A 16375-nucleotide genomic window follows, 5' to 3' on the forward strand; every position below is an offset into this window, starting at 1 on the left:
TGACCATTTTCCACAAATAGGATCAGTATTATGTCCAAAAAACTAAATTTAATCCACATATGAAAGTTATCAAAATTGACAAAATTGAAAAGGTTATGGGAAATTGTGTGGCAGTTGGTTTGAAAGGCACTGAACATTTAAGCATTATATTTAAGTGTTAGAGTTTTGGTAGTTTTGAGTCTATCAATGTTTTTTATTATTGTTTGGTTAGATAGTTGTATTCTAAAATTTTTATTTAACAGGTACAACACTTGTATCATGAAAACTTGAAAGCTCAAAACAACTGATTCCCTACAAAAAAGTATGAGTAAACTGTTAATTTATTTGTAAGTTCCTTCTAATTGTACATTTTAAAAGCTATTATAAAGAACCAGATTGAAAATTGATTACTGGATATCTATAATTATACAGACGAATGAAATAACACTATAGTGAACTTAGATTATGTTTTGAGTCTTCTTTGAATTAAATCCTCTAAGTCCTTGTACTAAGCTTCTAAATGCCAACAGGAAAGAGTGATCACAAATTCAAGTAATGATAAAAAATGATGAGGTTTCAAAGATACAGATATAGAAAAACAGCCTTGGTGTCTTTCCTAACAATTTTACCATACTGTAATTAGCATCTGAGGGCTTGTTTCCTCCATCAGACTACAGATGCCCTGTGAATAAGTCCAATGTGTATTATTCACCATTATATCTCTAAGGTGAATAGAAATTGATCAATAAATATTTGCTGACTGACAAAATAAATGATTTACTTATCAATACCAAAGTGTTCATGGGGTACTTGCTTCAAGAACATTCTTTCCTCCATCACTTACTAGCCAGATTGCTAACAAGATGGTAGCACAGAATATCACTTAAGACACTTGTCATGTCCCTGTGAGAAACTTTTCAGCTTCAGCTTTGAGTTTTATACCCCCAAAGTGAGAAGATTCTATTGCCTGAGGTAGGTTCTGACTACTTTGAGGCCCTAGGTCTCCTAATCCAATAGGAGGAACACATCTGTCTCGCAGATGTGCTTATTAGGAGGCAAGGGCTTTCATCAAAATCCTCAGTAAAGGGAAAATTATAAAATCCTAGAAAAGATTACACAAGGGACTTCAATTATACATGTAATAGCAAGTGTTACAAAAGTTAAGGTTTGTAAAGCTTTATGGTAAGACTCCATTATCATTCTATATACTCTTACGGATGCTGGAAATATTTCACAATAAAAATATTTTTAAAGATCTAGCCATCCTTTTCCCACCATCATTCACAAAAAAAGGGTAAAAAATGGCATAAAATCTCACAAAATATTATTCCATCAGAGACTGATCCTGGGTGATGAAGGTTTAGGTATTTTTCACCTTCACAACACATTTTCTTATACTGTATTACTGAGATTCACAATCAAGTTCAATAAAACTAGACGATCACCATCATTTGGTGAGTTTCAGGTACTGATATATTTGGCCTGGGAAGATCTCTCTGTCACCCCAGGAACACAATCAACCGTGCTGCCTATCTTTGCACCTTGATATTTACTTCTCCGCTTCACTGTAACTCTCTCATTATAAAAGTTTAAGAAAAGTAGAAATCATAATATGGTAAAACATAGAAAATTATCTACCACAATAATAATCATGGAGGCTATTTTTCACCAGATTTTATTATGATATTATTTTTAAGGATAAAGAATTGTAAATAAAATCAAAGTCCCATATATACTCTTTTTCAGTCCCATCCAACTCCTCCCTCTCCATATTTAATCACTCTTAGGTATTTGTTATGTGTGGTGTCCTACTGTTCACATTGCCTTGCTAATTACTTAACTGCTTTTTAAAAGCTATCCCACTAACATGTGAAACAAGTTTGTTTTAACTCCTATGTTGGCTGCCATTTATTCATTCTCCTGCTGATGGGTGCTTATATTATGTTCAACTTATACTATTTTTAAAAATTCCATAATGGTCATACTTATACAAGCCTTCTTTATGAATATGTGCACAAGTCTGTCCAATAAATAAAAAAGGATATTGTGGCAAAATAATCCAGGCACCACACACTGCTATTTTGTTCTTCAAAGATATTATAACAATTTACTTTCCTGGGTGCAGTGTATGAAAATTCTCATTTTATTCTATCTTGTCTGATATTTTGCATTATCATACATTTTTAATGTCTTGACATCTGATAGTTATACACTATAATTTTCAAGATAATTCTTCAGTTAGTTTGGTAAACTGATTTTTGGGATAAGTTTAACAAAGGTAGCTCCTTTAAAGAGATTTATCTTTCTTATATCTGGTTTAAATTTTAACAATGGCCTGCCAATGATATTAGTGATAATGGTTAGCTTCTACTGGGCAACCTACTATGTCCCAGACACTCCTTAAATCATTTAAAATATATCATTTTATCTAATTTGTCCAATCATGCAATAATATATACTCTAGGAAGGCAGGGAGTGTAGTCTGTTCCATTGACTATTCTATCTCTAGGATTTAAAACATTCTAACACTTAATATGTGTTCAATAAATATTTGTTGAATAAATGTATCTTAGTCCATTTGGGCTACTGTAACAAAATAACAGACTGGGTAGCTTATAAACAACAGAAATTGACTTCTCACTCTTCTGGAGGCTGAGAAGTCCAAAATCAAGGTGCCGGCATTGTCACATGTTGGTAAGAGCCTCTTCCTGGGGTTCACATCCAGTGCCTTTTGCTGGAGTCTCACAATGGTGTAAGGGGCTAGGGATCTCTGTAGGGTCTATTTTGTCAGAATACTAATCTCATTCATGGGAACTTCACCCTCATCACCTAAGGACCTCCTGAAGGCCCTACCTTCCAATATTTTTGAATTGGTTATTAGTATTTCAACATATCAATTTTGGGGGGCACAGACATTCAGACCATAGCAAGATGATATAATTATTAACATTTTAGAGGAGGGCATTTAGTGATTCAGAGGTTAATTTATTTCCTAAAGATCATAGATCTGGTAGGATCTGGCAGGACTGTCAGTCCTAAGCACAGCTAAGCCCCTCCAAACAGACTCTTCTCTTTCTATGCTTTCCGTAGATTCTAGAGATAAAACACATCATCTTGATATCTAATCTATAAGAGTTCTTTTAGTGGTGAGACTTTAGTGATAATGATATGTGCTTTGTGAAAAGGTGATTATATGCTGCTTTTCTTGAATACACATGAACTGTCCACAGTACAGCTCTGGAGCCACTATGTAAGCAGAGGTTTCTATTGTTCTGTTGAAATTCCCTGGGATGCTATCAAAGACCCTGAAAGTATGCCAACACAAATCTGCAAGCTCAGATACATGACCTCAATAGTTTAGGATCTTGTATCTGCACCCACCTGGGTAGTCAGAGGCATGCTTCTTTCTAGGTCCAGAAAAGGACCTCTGGAGAGTGTTTAGGGAAGGCTTAACCTGCGTTTCCTGCCTAAAAAGCCTCCATCTCTAGCTGAAGTCTCTGGTCTTTCAGAATGCTCAAGAGCACCTCTCGGACTCATCAGCGGGTTGGAGTGGGAGTGGATGCTGTACAACAAAGGTAAGCTTTCCTTCTAAACCCTCCTCTAACCTATAAAATGGCCACAGGATTCATCATATTAAGGATTTTTATTCATCCATATTACACTGATCAAATGCATGTGCTTAGAGTTGAAACACTGCCCCGAAATAACAAAATACAAATAAAATTATGAAGCTCACTTTGACTCTCTGTTTTGTTAAAACTTTCTTTCAGTGTATCTTTCAGTGTAGGTATGGCAAATAATATGGTTTTTAATACTGTGCATACACTCACTGAGACAACTTTAAGGAAATCTTTTATTAAAGATCTGTTTTATCATGCAAGTAAGTACATAGCTAGTGCTTGCTGAATTTAGGAAAATTTAAAAATTGTTTTATACAAATTAAAAATGCAAGCCCTTAGTGCTATTTATTATATGAGTAAAATTATTGATGACTACTCCAGCTCTGCCTTAAAGTTCTGGTAAAAATTCTCAAATCTGACTGATTTTGACAAAGTCAAAAAAGAACTTCTAATTATGGCTTTTCTAAAGATCTAATTTGTAATATTCAAACAACAGTCCTGCGTTTACTTGCTGTTCATTCAAATGAAAGCATCCTGAGTGAACTTGCCTGTTAGGACATGGAATAAGGTGTGTTAAATTCCAGTCCACAGGCCCAAAGTACTCTTCAGTCATGTAAGTACAGGCAGTAATTCAAAACATAATTATCAACAGAGCAATAATGGATTACTTTGCTGGAGCCTATTTAACCATTTTGGAAAGCATACTTTCTCCCCATCTTTCCATGACTTATGTAAAGCTGTGTGTTTAATTTTCCTGCATTCTGTGCAATGGTTGAGCCATATACCATCACATGAAAATATAATCATCACAGAGGACCCAGAGGGAGAAACCTACAACCACAAGACTGTCTCTTGGGTTTATTCAATGGCATATAATGTCCCGGCTGCAAGTCATCACCAGACTATCCTGATGAGGCAGAGCTTCTTTTCTTGCTAAATGCATGCCTGGGTTATCCAGCCTGTGCTAGGTTTAAGTCATCAAACTGGCTCTCACCTCACCCTAGTATTGTTATGTCTTAGATATGTGTGTCAGTCTTACGTTTTTATTTCTTGGAGGTAGGGTGGACAGAATGAGGAAACACCTGTTTCTATTGGGTTTACTTTATTTTCACTTCTAGGGGCAATTCAAACATTATTTAGCACTACACTATCTACTTCTATAAGAATGTTTTTCAGCATATGGAGTGGGTGTTCTGAAATATTGATGACACTACCATTTAAAATTTTAGATGATTTAAATTTTTCTATGAAAGTTCAGGGCTCTATATAACGTCACCTGCTGACTTTTTGAGTCTAGTTCCAATCCAGATGCACCCTCTGTTCCTGTAATACTGGCCAACTTCCTGTCCCTCAAACCCTCTATGTACTTTGACATGCTTGTCTCTCTTTCTGGGATATTATTTCAATTTCTTCAATTTCAATTCAACAATTCAGTTCAACTACTATCTCCTTAACAATGCTTCCCTCAACATCCAGAAACTCCAGCAGCATTAATTGCACAGAATTTTGTTACATGACTATTAGAGTCTTTTGGAGTCTGATATATATACACTGGATTGTGAGTTCCCTAAAAGCAAACAAGTGCCTTTTCCTTCTTTAGATCCTCCTCCATTTCCCGGCATACTGCCTTGTCTATCATTTATATTCAATACACCCATCAAAATTCATTTTTGCAGAATATGACTTCAAATCTTAATTTTAAACAAATGTATTTCATGCTTTGATGCCTTTAATCAATTAAAATTTCAAGTGGGTGTATGTTGAAGACATACCTAAGAGAATGCATGGTAATACATAACTGATTATAATTTATATGATTTATCTTTGCCCAGGTGTGTACTATGGGTCATCTTTTATCCCAACACCTATTCCATAAACATTATATGAGATTTAATAGTGCTTAGTTTGTGCACAACTAATTTAACATCTGTGTCTTGCCACTATTATGATGTATTTATTTAGTATTGATTTATGAAGGAAAAAAATCTTTCATTTTCCTCTGTCAAATGATTCAGATACAACTTTGTAAAAGCCAAAGAACATGTTCACTACAATTTCATGAGTCCAGAGGTCTCTGTTAGTGACTTTTTGAAGGCAGTATCAGTTATATCTGAGTCACTAAGTCAAAGTCACAGAACATTGTGATGATTAATGCTTAAAGTTATTTTTCATAACTTGAAGATTTTTAGAAATATTCATCCCAAGGCTGAACACATTTAATGAAAGCAGAAGACGTAAATCCCCCCAAATTAATCTTGCATAAAATTAAATAGAGTAATAAATACCTTTTTTCTTCATTCAACAAATACCTACTGAGAGCCTTCAAGCAAAATTCTGGAAGCAGGAGGTTCAATTAGAAAGATTACACAGCTATTCAAGTAAGAGACAGTGACTTGAACTGGAGTAATAGCAATGGACTTGGGGAAAAGTAGACACATTAAAGAGGAATTTAGGACATGGAATAAAGAAGATTTTCAAGCATCCTCTAATATGATAATTAATTGAGAATCAGTAGGATGTTATCTTTAAATTGAGAAAATCTTTTACAATAAAGGAACAACAGTGCTAATTCTAATCAGTAAGTGGTCAATCGCTTTTTTAGAAAATTCCAAACCGTTGTCAATGGTATCCTCCATTCTTCAGGTGGTCCCCTATATTCAATAATCTCCACTGCCACAACTTTCCTTCAGGTTATATTTTCCACTAACTTTTACTCATTATCCAATCTCCAGTACCTTTTGTAGGATTTAGCACTTTAAATTATGCAATACATATTTCAAGAATGAATGAATGAAAGAGTAATGAAAGTGAAACCAAGGTCAGATCTTCACAAACCCCCACACTGAATCAGTTCTCAGTAACTGGTGAATAGCTCTTATGATCCAAGTCATTCCCTCTTCTATCAACGTTGACTTCTAAATTCAGTTCCTTGGGATTATAGTTCATTATGAGTCAATTAATGCAATGGTTCAAAAACCTGATGCAGGTGTTAATGTTTTCTCTTCCAAATTTTGCATCTTAAACAGAGATCTTAAATATTTTCATATCTCCGCATGGAAAACTAACACTGGGGATTTCAGGCATTGTGGTAGGCTGGAAAGAGTTTTTCAAACCTTATCACATAGACACAAATTCTGTCTCAGAGGAGAAGCCATGATTGATGGGAACAGATGTGGAAAAGTTATGATGTAACAGGAAACATCACCGGAGCGCATGCTAAACTATCACAAGGAAAGTTTATGAAGACACAGAAACCTGAGAAAGCAGTGGACGCCACTCAGCGTTCGGGGCAAACACATTTTTTCTCCAATCAATACTATCTCTCCTTCTTTTCTGATGATAAAACTCTGATTTTGTTTTTATAGTAAGTCACTAATCCAGAAGGCTGAATTATGCCTAGTCTAAGCCCAGTGGTCTGCTAGGATATGTTCATACCAGTTCACAAGAGCTATTCTATGCATCTCTTCCCAATTCAGAGTTCAGCGGCCTGATGGTGGCAGCTGGAGAGCCACCAGTGTGGGAGTAGTTATGTCACAGAAATCAGCAAGTGCTACAAATTAGAACTACTCCTCCCTCTGGCCCCCAGTCAGTCATTAACCATTTATCAGCACTCTAAGTCCATCACACTTCTTTTTGCCATTGATTGGTCCACGAGCAGGTATAGGATAAAGTTATGACCTATGACCAGTGAAAATCTAGTGGAAGGCATCTGAGAAAGATTTCCTCCTTGATAAGTTAAAGCAAACAAGCCCCCTTGCCTTCCTGCTTTAAGTGATTGTGTGCAATGCTTTGAGATGCAACCATGAATAGGAGTTTCTTTAGAGACAGTGTAAATTGTTGAGTTGTATGGATTATAAGGCATGAGGCTCATTATCCTAGAGTAGATCTTATGTAGCAGATTGTAGCTTCCAGAAAGGTTACCATTTTTTTTAAATTCTCATAATATTTCACAAAATTACTTACATTCAGTGTTATTCCATTTCAGAAAATTGACAAGAGCAAATATATAAATTAAAAAATTAAAAACATACCAGACACAGCAAGGAAGTCATCAATGCTTGTAATGTCATCTACAGCTTCAGTGAGGACATGGATATGATTCTCCCATGTGCGCTTGTACATTTCCATGGTTTTCTTGACCACTTGACTTTTGGGTTTTGCAGCCAAAGCAAGTGCAGCATTAATAATCTGTAAAGATGTACAATGTTCACATAGTGATTTATTTGGGAATAGTTACCATTGTGCAGATGACAGGTATTCTTAAAAAAAAAAAAGATACATTCATCTTTAGCAGGTAAAGTGACCTCATGCATAACTCTTCAGTTTTGATAATATTGAAAACCGAATATTTGATAATATTGAAAACTCTTTGGTTTCAATATTTGATAATATTGAAAACTCTTCAGTTTTGATAATATTGAATATTATTTTGGGTAATTTAATTAATTTTAGAATTGTTTTGGGTAATTTTATTAATTATTTTGGGTAATTTAATATTATTTTGGGTAATTTAATTAATTTTAGAATTATTTACTGAGCACCAAGGCACTAAGAACTGCAGGAGATACAAAGATACCTCGTATCTACCTTTAAGGAGCTTATGTATTACTCAATGGGAAGGGCAACATGTAACTACAGTTCAGTATGAAGTATATGCCATAATTACAAATAATGATTGATAGTCTGTATAGAGCAGAAAGATCACCTTCAGCAGAAGTTCTGAGAAAAGGTTCAGGAAACGGTAATGTTTAACTGGACCTTTGGATTCACATTGCACAACTAGGTAATGAATGCCCTTCTATATGCAAATCACTGGAATAAAAGCTTTGACTTTTTTGAGGACTTCAAGAATTTTACCAGTAGATATTCATTATTTGTATTCATTCATCTGTACATTCACTCATCATTCAATATTTCAAATATATTCTGAGTGTGTTTTTATTTATCAAGCATGGTTCTTGGTGTCAGGGATATGGCAATGATGAAGACACAGGCAAAAAGCATTGTCTTCATGGAGCTTATACTCCAGTTAACAGAGAAAGGCAATTAGCAAGTTAAATAAGTAAAATATATGTTTGGTTTGATGGTTGTAAGAACTAAGGAGACAAAATAGAGCAGAGAAGGCGGATAAGATGTGGACTGATGGTGAGAGTAGGAAGTTTGCTACTTTAGCAGGCTTTGCGTTGAAGTGGACACTTAAGTAAATCATGGGTGGGAGAGAATTTGTGAACAGAGAAGTGGCAATATTCAAAAGGCGAGAAAACAGGGGAAATGCTGCAAGGACAGTGAGCAGTCTCATCCAGAGCCTGGTATGCATAAAGAGTCCTTGACTGCCCTGCTGAGGACAGTGGCCTTATTTGGCCTTATTTTGACTTTTGAGCAATTTGCTCAGAATTACACTTTAGAAAAATTCATTTGGCATAGGAGGCTACTGCAACAGGTTACGGGAGTGAAAAAGAGCTTGGACTGCAATGGTGGAGGTAACGAAAAGTTTTGATAGAACTTTCAGTAATTTTAAGGAAGATGAGGATAGATCAGTAATTGACAAAAATGTCATGCAAACATTAATGAATCTGTGGAAAACAATGCTTAAGGACATGGAAATATATCCACGATAGTGTAATAAAAGCAGATTACAAAACATCAATCTTCATAGAATAGCCTTTCTAGCAAATACGCTAGAACTAAAAGTTAGATTAATAAGAACAAATAACAATGGTTCTCTCCGATTGGTGGCATCTCCAGTGCTTTTCATTTGATTTTGTGTGTATAACTGAATTTATCAGATTTTCTATGGTGAATATGTGTCAGTTGTATACTCAGAACAAAGGAAGTTATTTTTTCAAAGAAAGGTGATTACGTTTTCCATGAGTAATGGAGAGAATGGTTATAGTAGTGACAGAAAAGGAGAGATCACAGAGTTAAAAAGTCAGTCAGAGTTGTAGAAGCAGATGTCTGCAACTGTTTTGGAGGACACTGGTAATGAAGGATATTAGATGTCAGTTTCCCTATTATGGAAGTTGACTTTGAAGTGCCTCTTGGCTTTCCACACGAATTACATAGTGGCCAATCAAAGATGTGAAATTGGAGCTCATAAAAAAATTTTCATTCATTTATTTATCTGTTCGTGCATTGAAACAAATTCATAATATATAGCAACAATGTATCAGATTCCACACTGAATACGAAGGACATCACAGTGAAAAAGATTCCACCACAGTTTCTAGAACAGCTCATCATCTAGAAGGGGAATTAGCCAAAAGCCAAATGATTGCAATGTATCAGTGATTCTCAGACTTTAGCCTGTATCAGAATCACTTTGAGGGCTTGTTAAAACAGGTTCCTGAACCATGCCCTCGAGTTTCTGATTCAGTTGATGGGTTTGGGGGCCTGAGGATTTACATTTCTAACAAGTTCTCAGGTAATAGTGATGCTACTAGTCTGGGGCTCCCAGTTTGGGAACCACTGAAATAAGTTAAGTGCTATAATGTAGGGGCTCTTGAAAAGGTAAGCAGAAGGTGCCCTATAACACAAGGGAGAGGTACCCATCTCCAGAAGGAAAAGATATTTCAAAGGACTGAAGTCTGAAAAACAAGAAGAAATTAGTATAAGGTGATATCTATTTAGGAAGAGGCAATAACATGTGCAATAATGACCTAGAAGCAAGGTACAGTCTAACCCCACCTTCTGAGGAAAGTTCAGCAGAGAGGAGATCGTAATAGAGTTGTAAGAAAATCAAAGACAACAAGGGAAAAAGGGAGGAGAGAGCACATCTTTGGAAAGTACCAACATGTACGAGGAAAGAATGAAGTGGAAGTGATACAGATGAGAGAAGGAATCATCAAAGAGGTAGGAAAGTGAGGTACTAAAGAGTCAAGATGAGGAAGACAACATTTTCAAAATGTCAAATGCCATAGGAGGGTCAAGAGTAATGAGGACGGAAAACAGGAGTCATTGGTGTAGCAGAATATTGGATACAGGAGTCAGACTTCACCAAAATGTAATGGCAACAATAAAAAGAATCTTTTTCTACTCAGTAACCCAAAGACTGCACCTTACTTACATGACTTTCAACAAATTATTAGAGGTGGAAGAGGGGAGAAATGAGTTGCTTGAAAATATTATGCTGATATTCCCTTATTTCTTTTTTATGAAAGAGGAACACGTTGAATTTAAGGAAACGCATACTATGTTTAGACATAACAACTCTGCAGTATCCCCAGACTTCAGTTTTAGAGCTCGATCAACCTATTAACTTACAATGTACGTTTGTGTACACTGCAGCGGCTGTAGTCTCCGGTGTGTCATTGTCCCTGCAATTGGACAGTTGTGTACACACGTGGCTGTGCCGACATTACACCTTCACACTCTGTGCAGACTTTTAAAGTACCCGTGCAGATCCATCAAGGGGATATGGAATCATGACGATAACACAGGTTGCATTTTCTAAGGACATTTTCAGTTCTGTGGCTGATCCAATTTATTTGATTCAACACTGCACACTATGAGAAAACTTTATCCAACTTGACTCTCCTGATATTTAACTTAAATCTAAAAGCAGATCAAACTGAGAAGATGTGCAAACCATCTTTAAGACGGAAGAAATCTCCATCCCAGTGCATACTCTTCAGCATTTTAGTTACATGTCTAGAGGGGGCAGGGGGAAGAATATCCTTAAATCTTCTTCACGCATGACTAAAGATGACTGAAATCTGAAATGAATTATGTTACTTTCTGAGGCATCTTTCTTTTGATTATGGTTGGGATGTGTACATGTCAGAACCACCCTTAAGCCTGTGAATCACCTACTCAGTCAGTTCACCTTTGAAAGAGTATCTTTAAATTCAGGAACTTGTTATATGTTAACAGGACTATTTAATAGCCTTTGAAATAGGCTCCTAATTCCAGTCCCTATTAACTCCAGGCCATTCTCCTTACCACAAACACATTTCTTTTTCAAATGCACAAGTGATATTGTCCCACCCTGGCTAATAACCTTTGATGGAGTCCTAGTTGACCAAAGATAAAATCTAAATTCCTTTTCACTATTTACAGTTTAAAAACCTCCACAGGCTGGCCCTTCGCTCCATTTCACTCTGCCGTAATACTCTCCCTCACTTTAGCCTCCATTCCAGCCATACTGTCGCCAGCTCCATTTCCTGATCACACCGGTATCCTCATACGAATCAGAGTTACTGCCATATTCACAAACTGTCCCTAAAAGACTCTGTTCTACTCATAGCCCACTCAGAGAAGAGCCACAGAGAGTCAAGTTTGGTATCATTTTTTCCCTCTTCAAAACTGTTTCCATCAGAGCCTGGCACACAATTCAAGGATAGCCAACGTGTAGGCTGGCCAGTGAGTGGTCATGGGTATGATGCCAAAGGTCAAGATGTTAAAATTTCTATGGAAAATCTGAACTAGAACTTAGAGAGAAACAGTTAGTTAGCAATGTAAACCAAGCTGAAAATATACATAAGAAGCCATCTAGTAAAAATCAGAACCAAAGGGGGTTGATGGAGGTAAGGCCATGAGGAAGCTGAGCAAGCCAAAGCTGAAAGGAAGAAGAAACTATGAATAGATTGAAGTTATGAGGTAAAGGGGAAAAAATGTATAGAGTAAAATGAGCCAGTGGGTTGAAAGAAGAAACCTTGTAGAGTCACAGGCACCAACAGAGAGAAAACAATACTCAGAACCAGAAAGAGCTGCGGGCAGACTCTATATGAGAGCATCCTATTTCGGGTTAAAAGTCCACAGGAAAAAAATAGCAATGGCAATAATAAGTACGAACACTCAAATTCTATACTTTGTGCCCAACACTATTCCAAGCCCTTTCTATCTATTAACAGATCTAATTTTTTTAAACCCATTTAATTTTCACTACTCAGTATCATTATCTCCATTTTTCAGACAAGACCATCCAGTTATTAAGAGGAGAAACTGTGAGTCTGATCCAAGTTCATGCTCACTGCCACATCATACTGTCTCCTGTAGTCGTCCTACAATAATTCAGGACGCCATGAGTGCGTCTGTGATCCTTAAAACCAAAGGGGCCTTACTGAAGAAAATATTATAAGGCCTGTCACGGGGAAAAAAATGATGTGTGTGTGTGTGTGTGTTAAAATGTATATAACATAAATTTGACCATTTTAACCATTAGAAGTTTAAAATTCTGTGGTATAAAATACATTTATAGTATTATGCAACCATTATCACTATTCATCTCCAGAACTTTTTCATCTTCCCCAAATGAAACTGTGTACCTATTATAAACAATAACTTATTCTCTCTCCTCTCTTCAGCCCCAGTAACCACTACTCTACTTTGTCTCTACAAATTTGACTATTCTAGATACCTCATAGAAGTGGAATCATGTAATATTTGAACTTTTGTGTGTGTATGTGTTTTTCATGTAAAATACTGTTTTCCAGTTTCATCCCTGTACTAACATGTATCAAAAGTTTATTCCTTTTTAAGGCTGAATGATGTTCCACTGTGGGTACATAACATATTTTGCTGATCTATTTATCTGTTGCTGGACATTTAGGTTGTTTCCATATTTTGGCTACTGTGAATAATGCTTCTACGAACATTGGTGTACAAATATCTGGTCAAGTCCTGGCTTCAAAATGTTTTGGTTATATACCCACAAATGAAACTGCGGGGTCATATGGTAATTCTAAGTTCAATTTTTTGAGAAATGCCATACAGTTTTTCACAGTGGCTGGACCATTTTACATTCCAAGCAGCAAGGCACAATAGTTCTAATTTCTCTACATCTCTGTCAATATTTATTTTCTGGGTTTTTTTTTTAAATAATAATATCCATCCTAATGGGTGTGAAGTGGTATCTCACTGTGGTTTTGATTTGTCTTTCTCTAATGATAAATGATGTTAAGCATTTTTTCCATGTGCTTATTGGCCATTTACATGTTTTTTTTGAGAAATGTCTATTCAAAACTTCTCATTTTTTAAATTGTTTAATTTTTTGCTGTTGAGTTTTAAGAATTCTTTACATTTTGTGGATATTAATCTATTCTCGTATATATTATTTACAAATATTTTCTCCCATTCTATGGATTGCCTTTTCATTCTTTTGGTAGTGTCCTCTGATGCACATATTTTTCAATTTAATTAAATCCAATTGCTTTTTTCTTTTGCTTCCTGTGTGTTTGGTGTCATACTCAAGCCATCATTGCTAAATTAAATATCTTGAAGTTTTCCCTCTATCTTTTCCCTTACGAATTCTGTAGTTTTAGCTGTCAGATCCTCAGCTAAAACCTAAAGCCTCAGATCCACTTTGAGTTAACTTTTGTATATGGTGCAAGGTAAGTGTCCAGCTTCATTCTTTTGCATGTGGATATCTTGTCTTCCCAGTACAATTTGGTGAAAAGACTGCCCTTTACCCATTGAAAGGTCTCAGCACCCTTCTTGAAAGTAATTTGACCATATATGCAAAAGTTTATTTCTTGAGTATCTATTCTATTCCATTAGTCTACAAGTCTATAGGTCTGTTTTTATACCAGTACCATACTGATTTCATTAATGTAGTTTGTAATAATCTTTGAAATTAGAAAAGTGTGAGTCCTCCAAATTTGTTATTTTTCAAGATTCTTTTTGTTATTTGAGATCCCTTGAGATTTCATATGAATTTTAGGGTATATTTGGCCTGTATCTGCAAAATTATTTTGGGGACTTAAATAGGAATTACACTGACTGTGCAAATTGGTTTGGATTGTACTGTCATCTGTTAAGTCTTAAAATATATTAAAATGGAATGTCTTTCCATTTATTTAAGTCTTCTTTAATTTCTTTCAGCAATGCTTTATAGTTTTCAGCATACAAGTCATTCTCCTCCTTGGTTTATTCCTAAGCGTTTTATTCTGTGTGATATTATTCTAAGTAGAACTGTTTTCTTAATTTTCTTTTCAGACTGTTCATTGTTAGTGTATAGGAACACAACTGATTTTTAATTTTTGTATGCTGAGTTGATATCCTGCAATTATACCAACTTTGTTTATTAGCTCTAAGAACGTTTGTGTGTGTGTATATGTGTATGTGTGTGTGTGTGTGTGTAATCTTTAGGGTTTTCTAAATATAAGATCTTGTCATCTATGAAAAGTGATAATTTACTTCTTCCTTACCCATTTGGGTCCCTAAGAGAGGGCTTTTTGAATCAGATTTTGTGAGCAAGTGAGAAGGGCAGGAGTTGAGGGAGGTTCAAGAAGTAGAACATGGAACCCCAAGGACCTGCTGAGAGCTCTTGCCAGCCCCTTTCACTTTGTATCTGGCTTCTGCTGTTCCAGCCTCAGGAAACTCAAACATCTAAACTAGATTCAGAATATTTATAAATTTTAGACTATCTCAAGGTTTTCTTCGGTTCCCTCCAGGTAACAGAAGTTTGTATTTCAGAGCCTCTCACTTTTACAGGCAACATACAAAAGCCCCAGAGAGGCCATAGAACTGTGTTCATACGGTCATTTGTTGTAGTACAATTTGCCACAGGTATTTTGGGATCTAGCTAAGGAAAGGGAGTTCGGTCTTTAGTTTGGGTTTAGTGGGAAAATTTTAAGAGGCTTAGAGTCACTTCCTTGTATGTCCTTTGCTACCCTCACACATATGGTGCTGACATCATATCATGACAGAACCTTGTCTCTCCTAAGTGCAGGTCCCTCTTTCCTCAACAAACTATGTGAAAACAAAGACTGAATCATCCTCCTAGTTTCTCTACAAAAAGTGATATTATAAAATAAGTTGTTGTTATTTAAGAGCTGATCAACAGTAGGTAGCAGCAAGAAAGAAAGGAAGGGGAGAGAGAAAAAGTAAGAAAAGGAAAAAGAAAGGAAGGAAAGAAAAAAAACTTTCATGGGTGTGTGACTGGCAGATAATAATACAAATATTTTTAGCATTTTCTGAATTTTGTGATATTTTGTATTTGTCAACATGTAAAAATTAATAACTAATTGTCATTTATTTTTGCATTGTAAATAAATACTCACTTTTCTTAAAGAAGGACTTCAAAATTGTATGAGGCTCAGGCCTCAAACAGCCTGGTTTGCCACAGCCAAATCTTTCATTTTTCATAAAAAGGAAAAACTTAACACAGATTTCACTGCAATATTTCACCTGAATTCTATCTTGATAACAAAGTACTGACTTTACTTCCTTTGGGAAAATAGAAGAGGACTTTTTTAATGTTCTACAATATTTAATCCTTTGTGGAGACAAGTGACTTAATTTCCCTCCAACCTCCCTTTAATGTGACAATTTTTGGGGAAAAGAATTTCTATTTTATTTCTAAAATTTAGTTGTAAATGAAAAAAATAGTATAGTAATCATAAGACTAACATTACTGGGAGCCTTCAATGTTCCAGGCACAGTTTCTAGGTACTTCATTTGAATCAATGTTCTTAGTCCAATAAAAAAGGTCTTATCCATGTTCTCATTTTACTGGTACGACATTGTAAACACAAAGAGATCGAAGAATCTGTGCAAAGTTATAGAAGGAACTCTATTGTAAACACAAAGAGATCGAAGAATCTGTGCAAAGTTATAGAAGGAACTCTAGATTGTAAAACAAGAGTCTTAAGTTAGAGTTTTGCTTTCCTTCTAACTGATTTTATACACACAGAAGAGTCATAGTAACTCTTCCAGGGCTCGTTTTCTCAGAAGTCAGAGGTAAGTGTGCATTGGGGTAGGAGTGGGAGGGCAATGTCTGAGTTAGCTGATACTGCTCAGGTTCCTTCAGATTTGAACATGTAGATTTAATGGTATGA

General features: G+C 35.7%; 1 protein-coding gene across 7 annotated transcripts in view; it reads right to left on the reverse strand.

Annotated features, from left to right (window-relative positions):
* Positions 1-16375, reverse strand: part of CTNNA3 (catenin alpha 3) — a 1348033-nt gene that overhangs the window by 433091 nt on the left and 898567 nt on the right. For all 7 annotated transcript variants that reach the window (XM_032491499.1, XM_032491498.1, XM_032491494.1 and 4 more), the window contains one exon: positions 7631-7787. In XM_032491499.1, coding sequence (XP_032347390.1) covers positions 7631-7787 — 157 coding nt within the window. The remainder of the gene's footprint in view (positions 1-7630; positions 7788-16375) is intronic.

This window comes from Camelus ferus, chromosome 11 (genome assembly GCF_009834535.1).
Source record: "Camelus ferus isolate YT-003-E chromosome 11, BCGSAC_Cfer_1.0, whole genome shotgun sequence".
NCBI classification, from domain to species: domain Eukaryota; kingdom Metazoa; phylum Chordata; class Mammalia; order Artiodactyla; family Camelidae; genus Camelus; species Camelus ferus.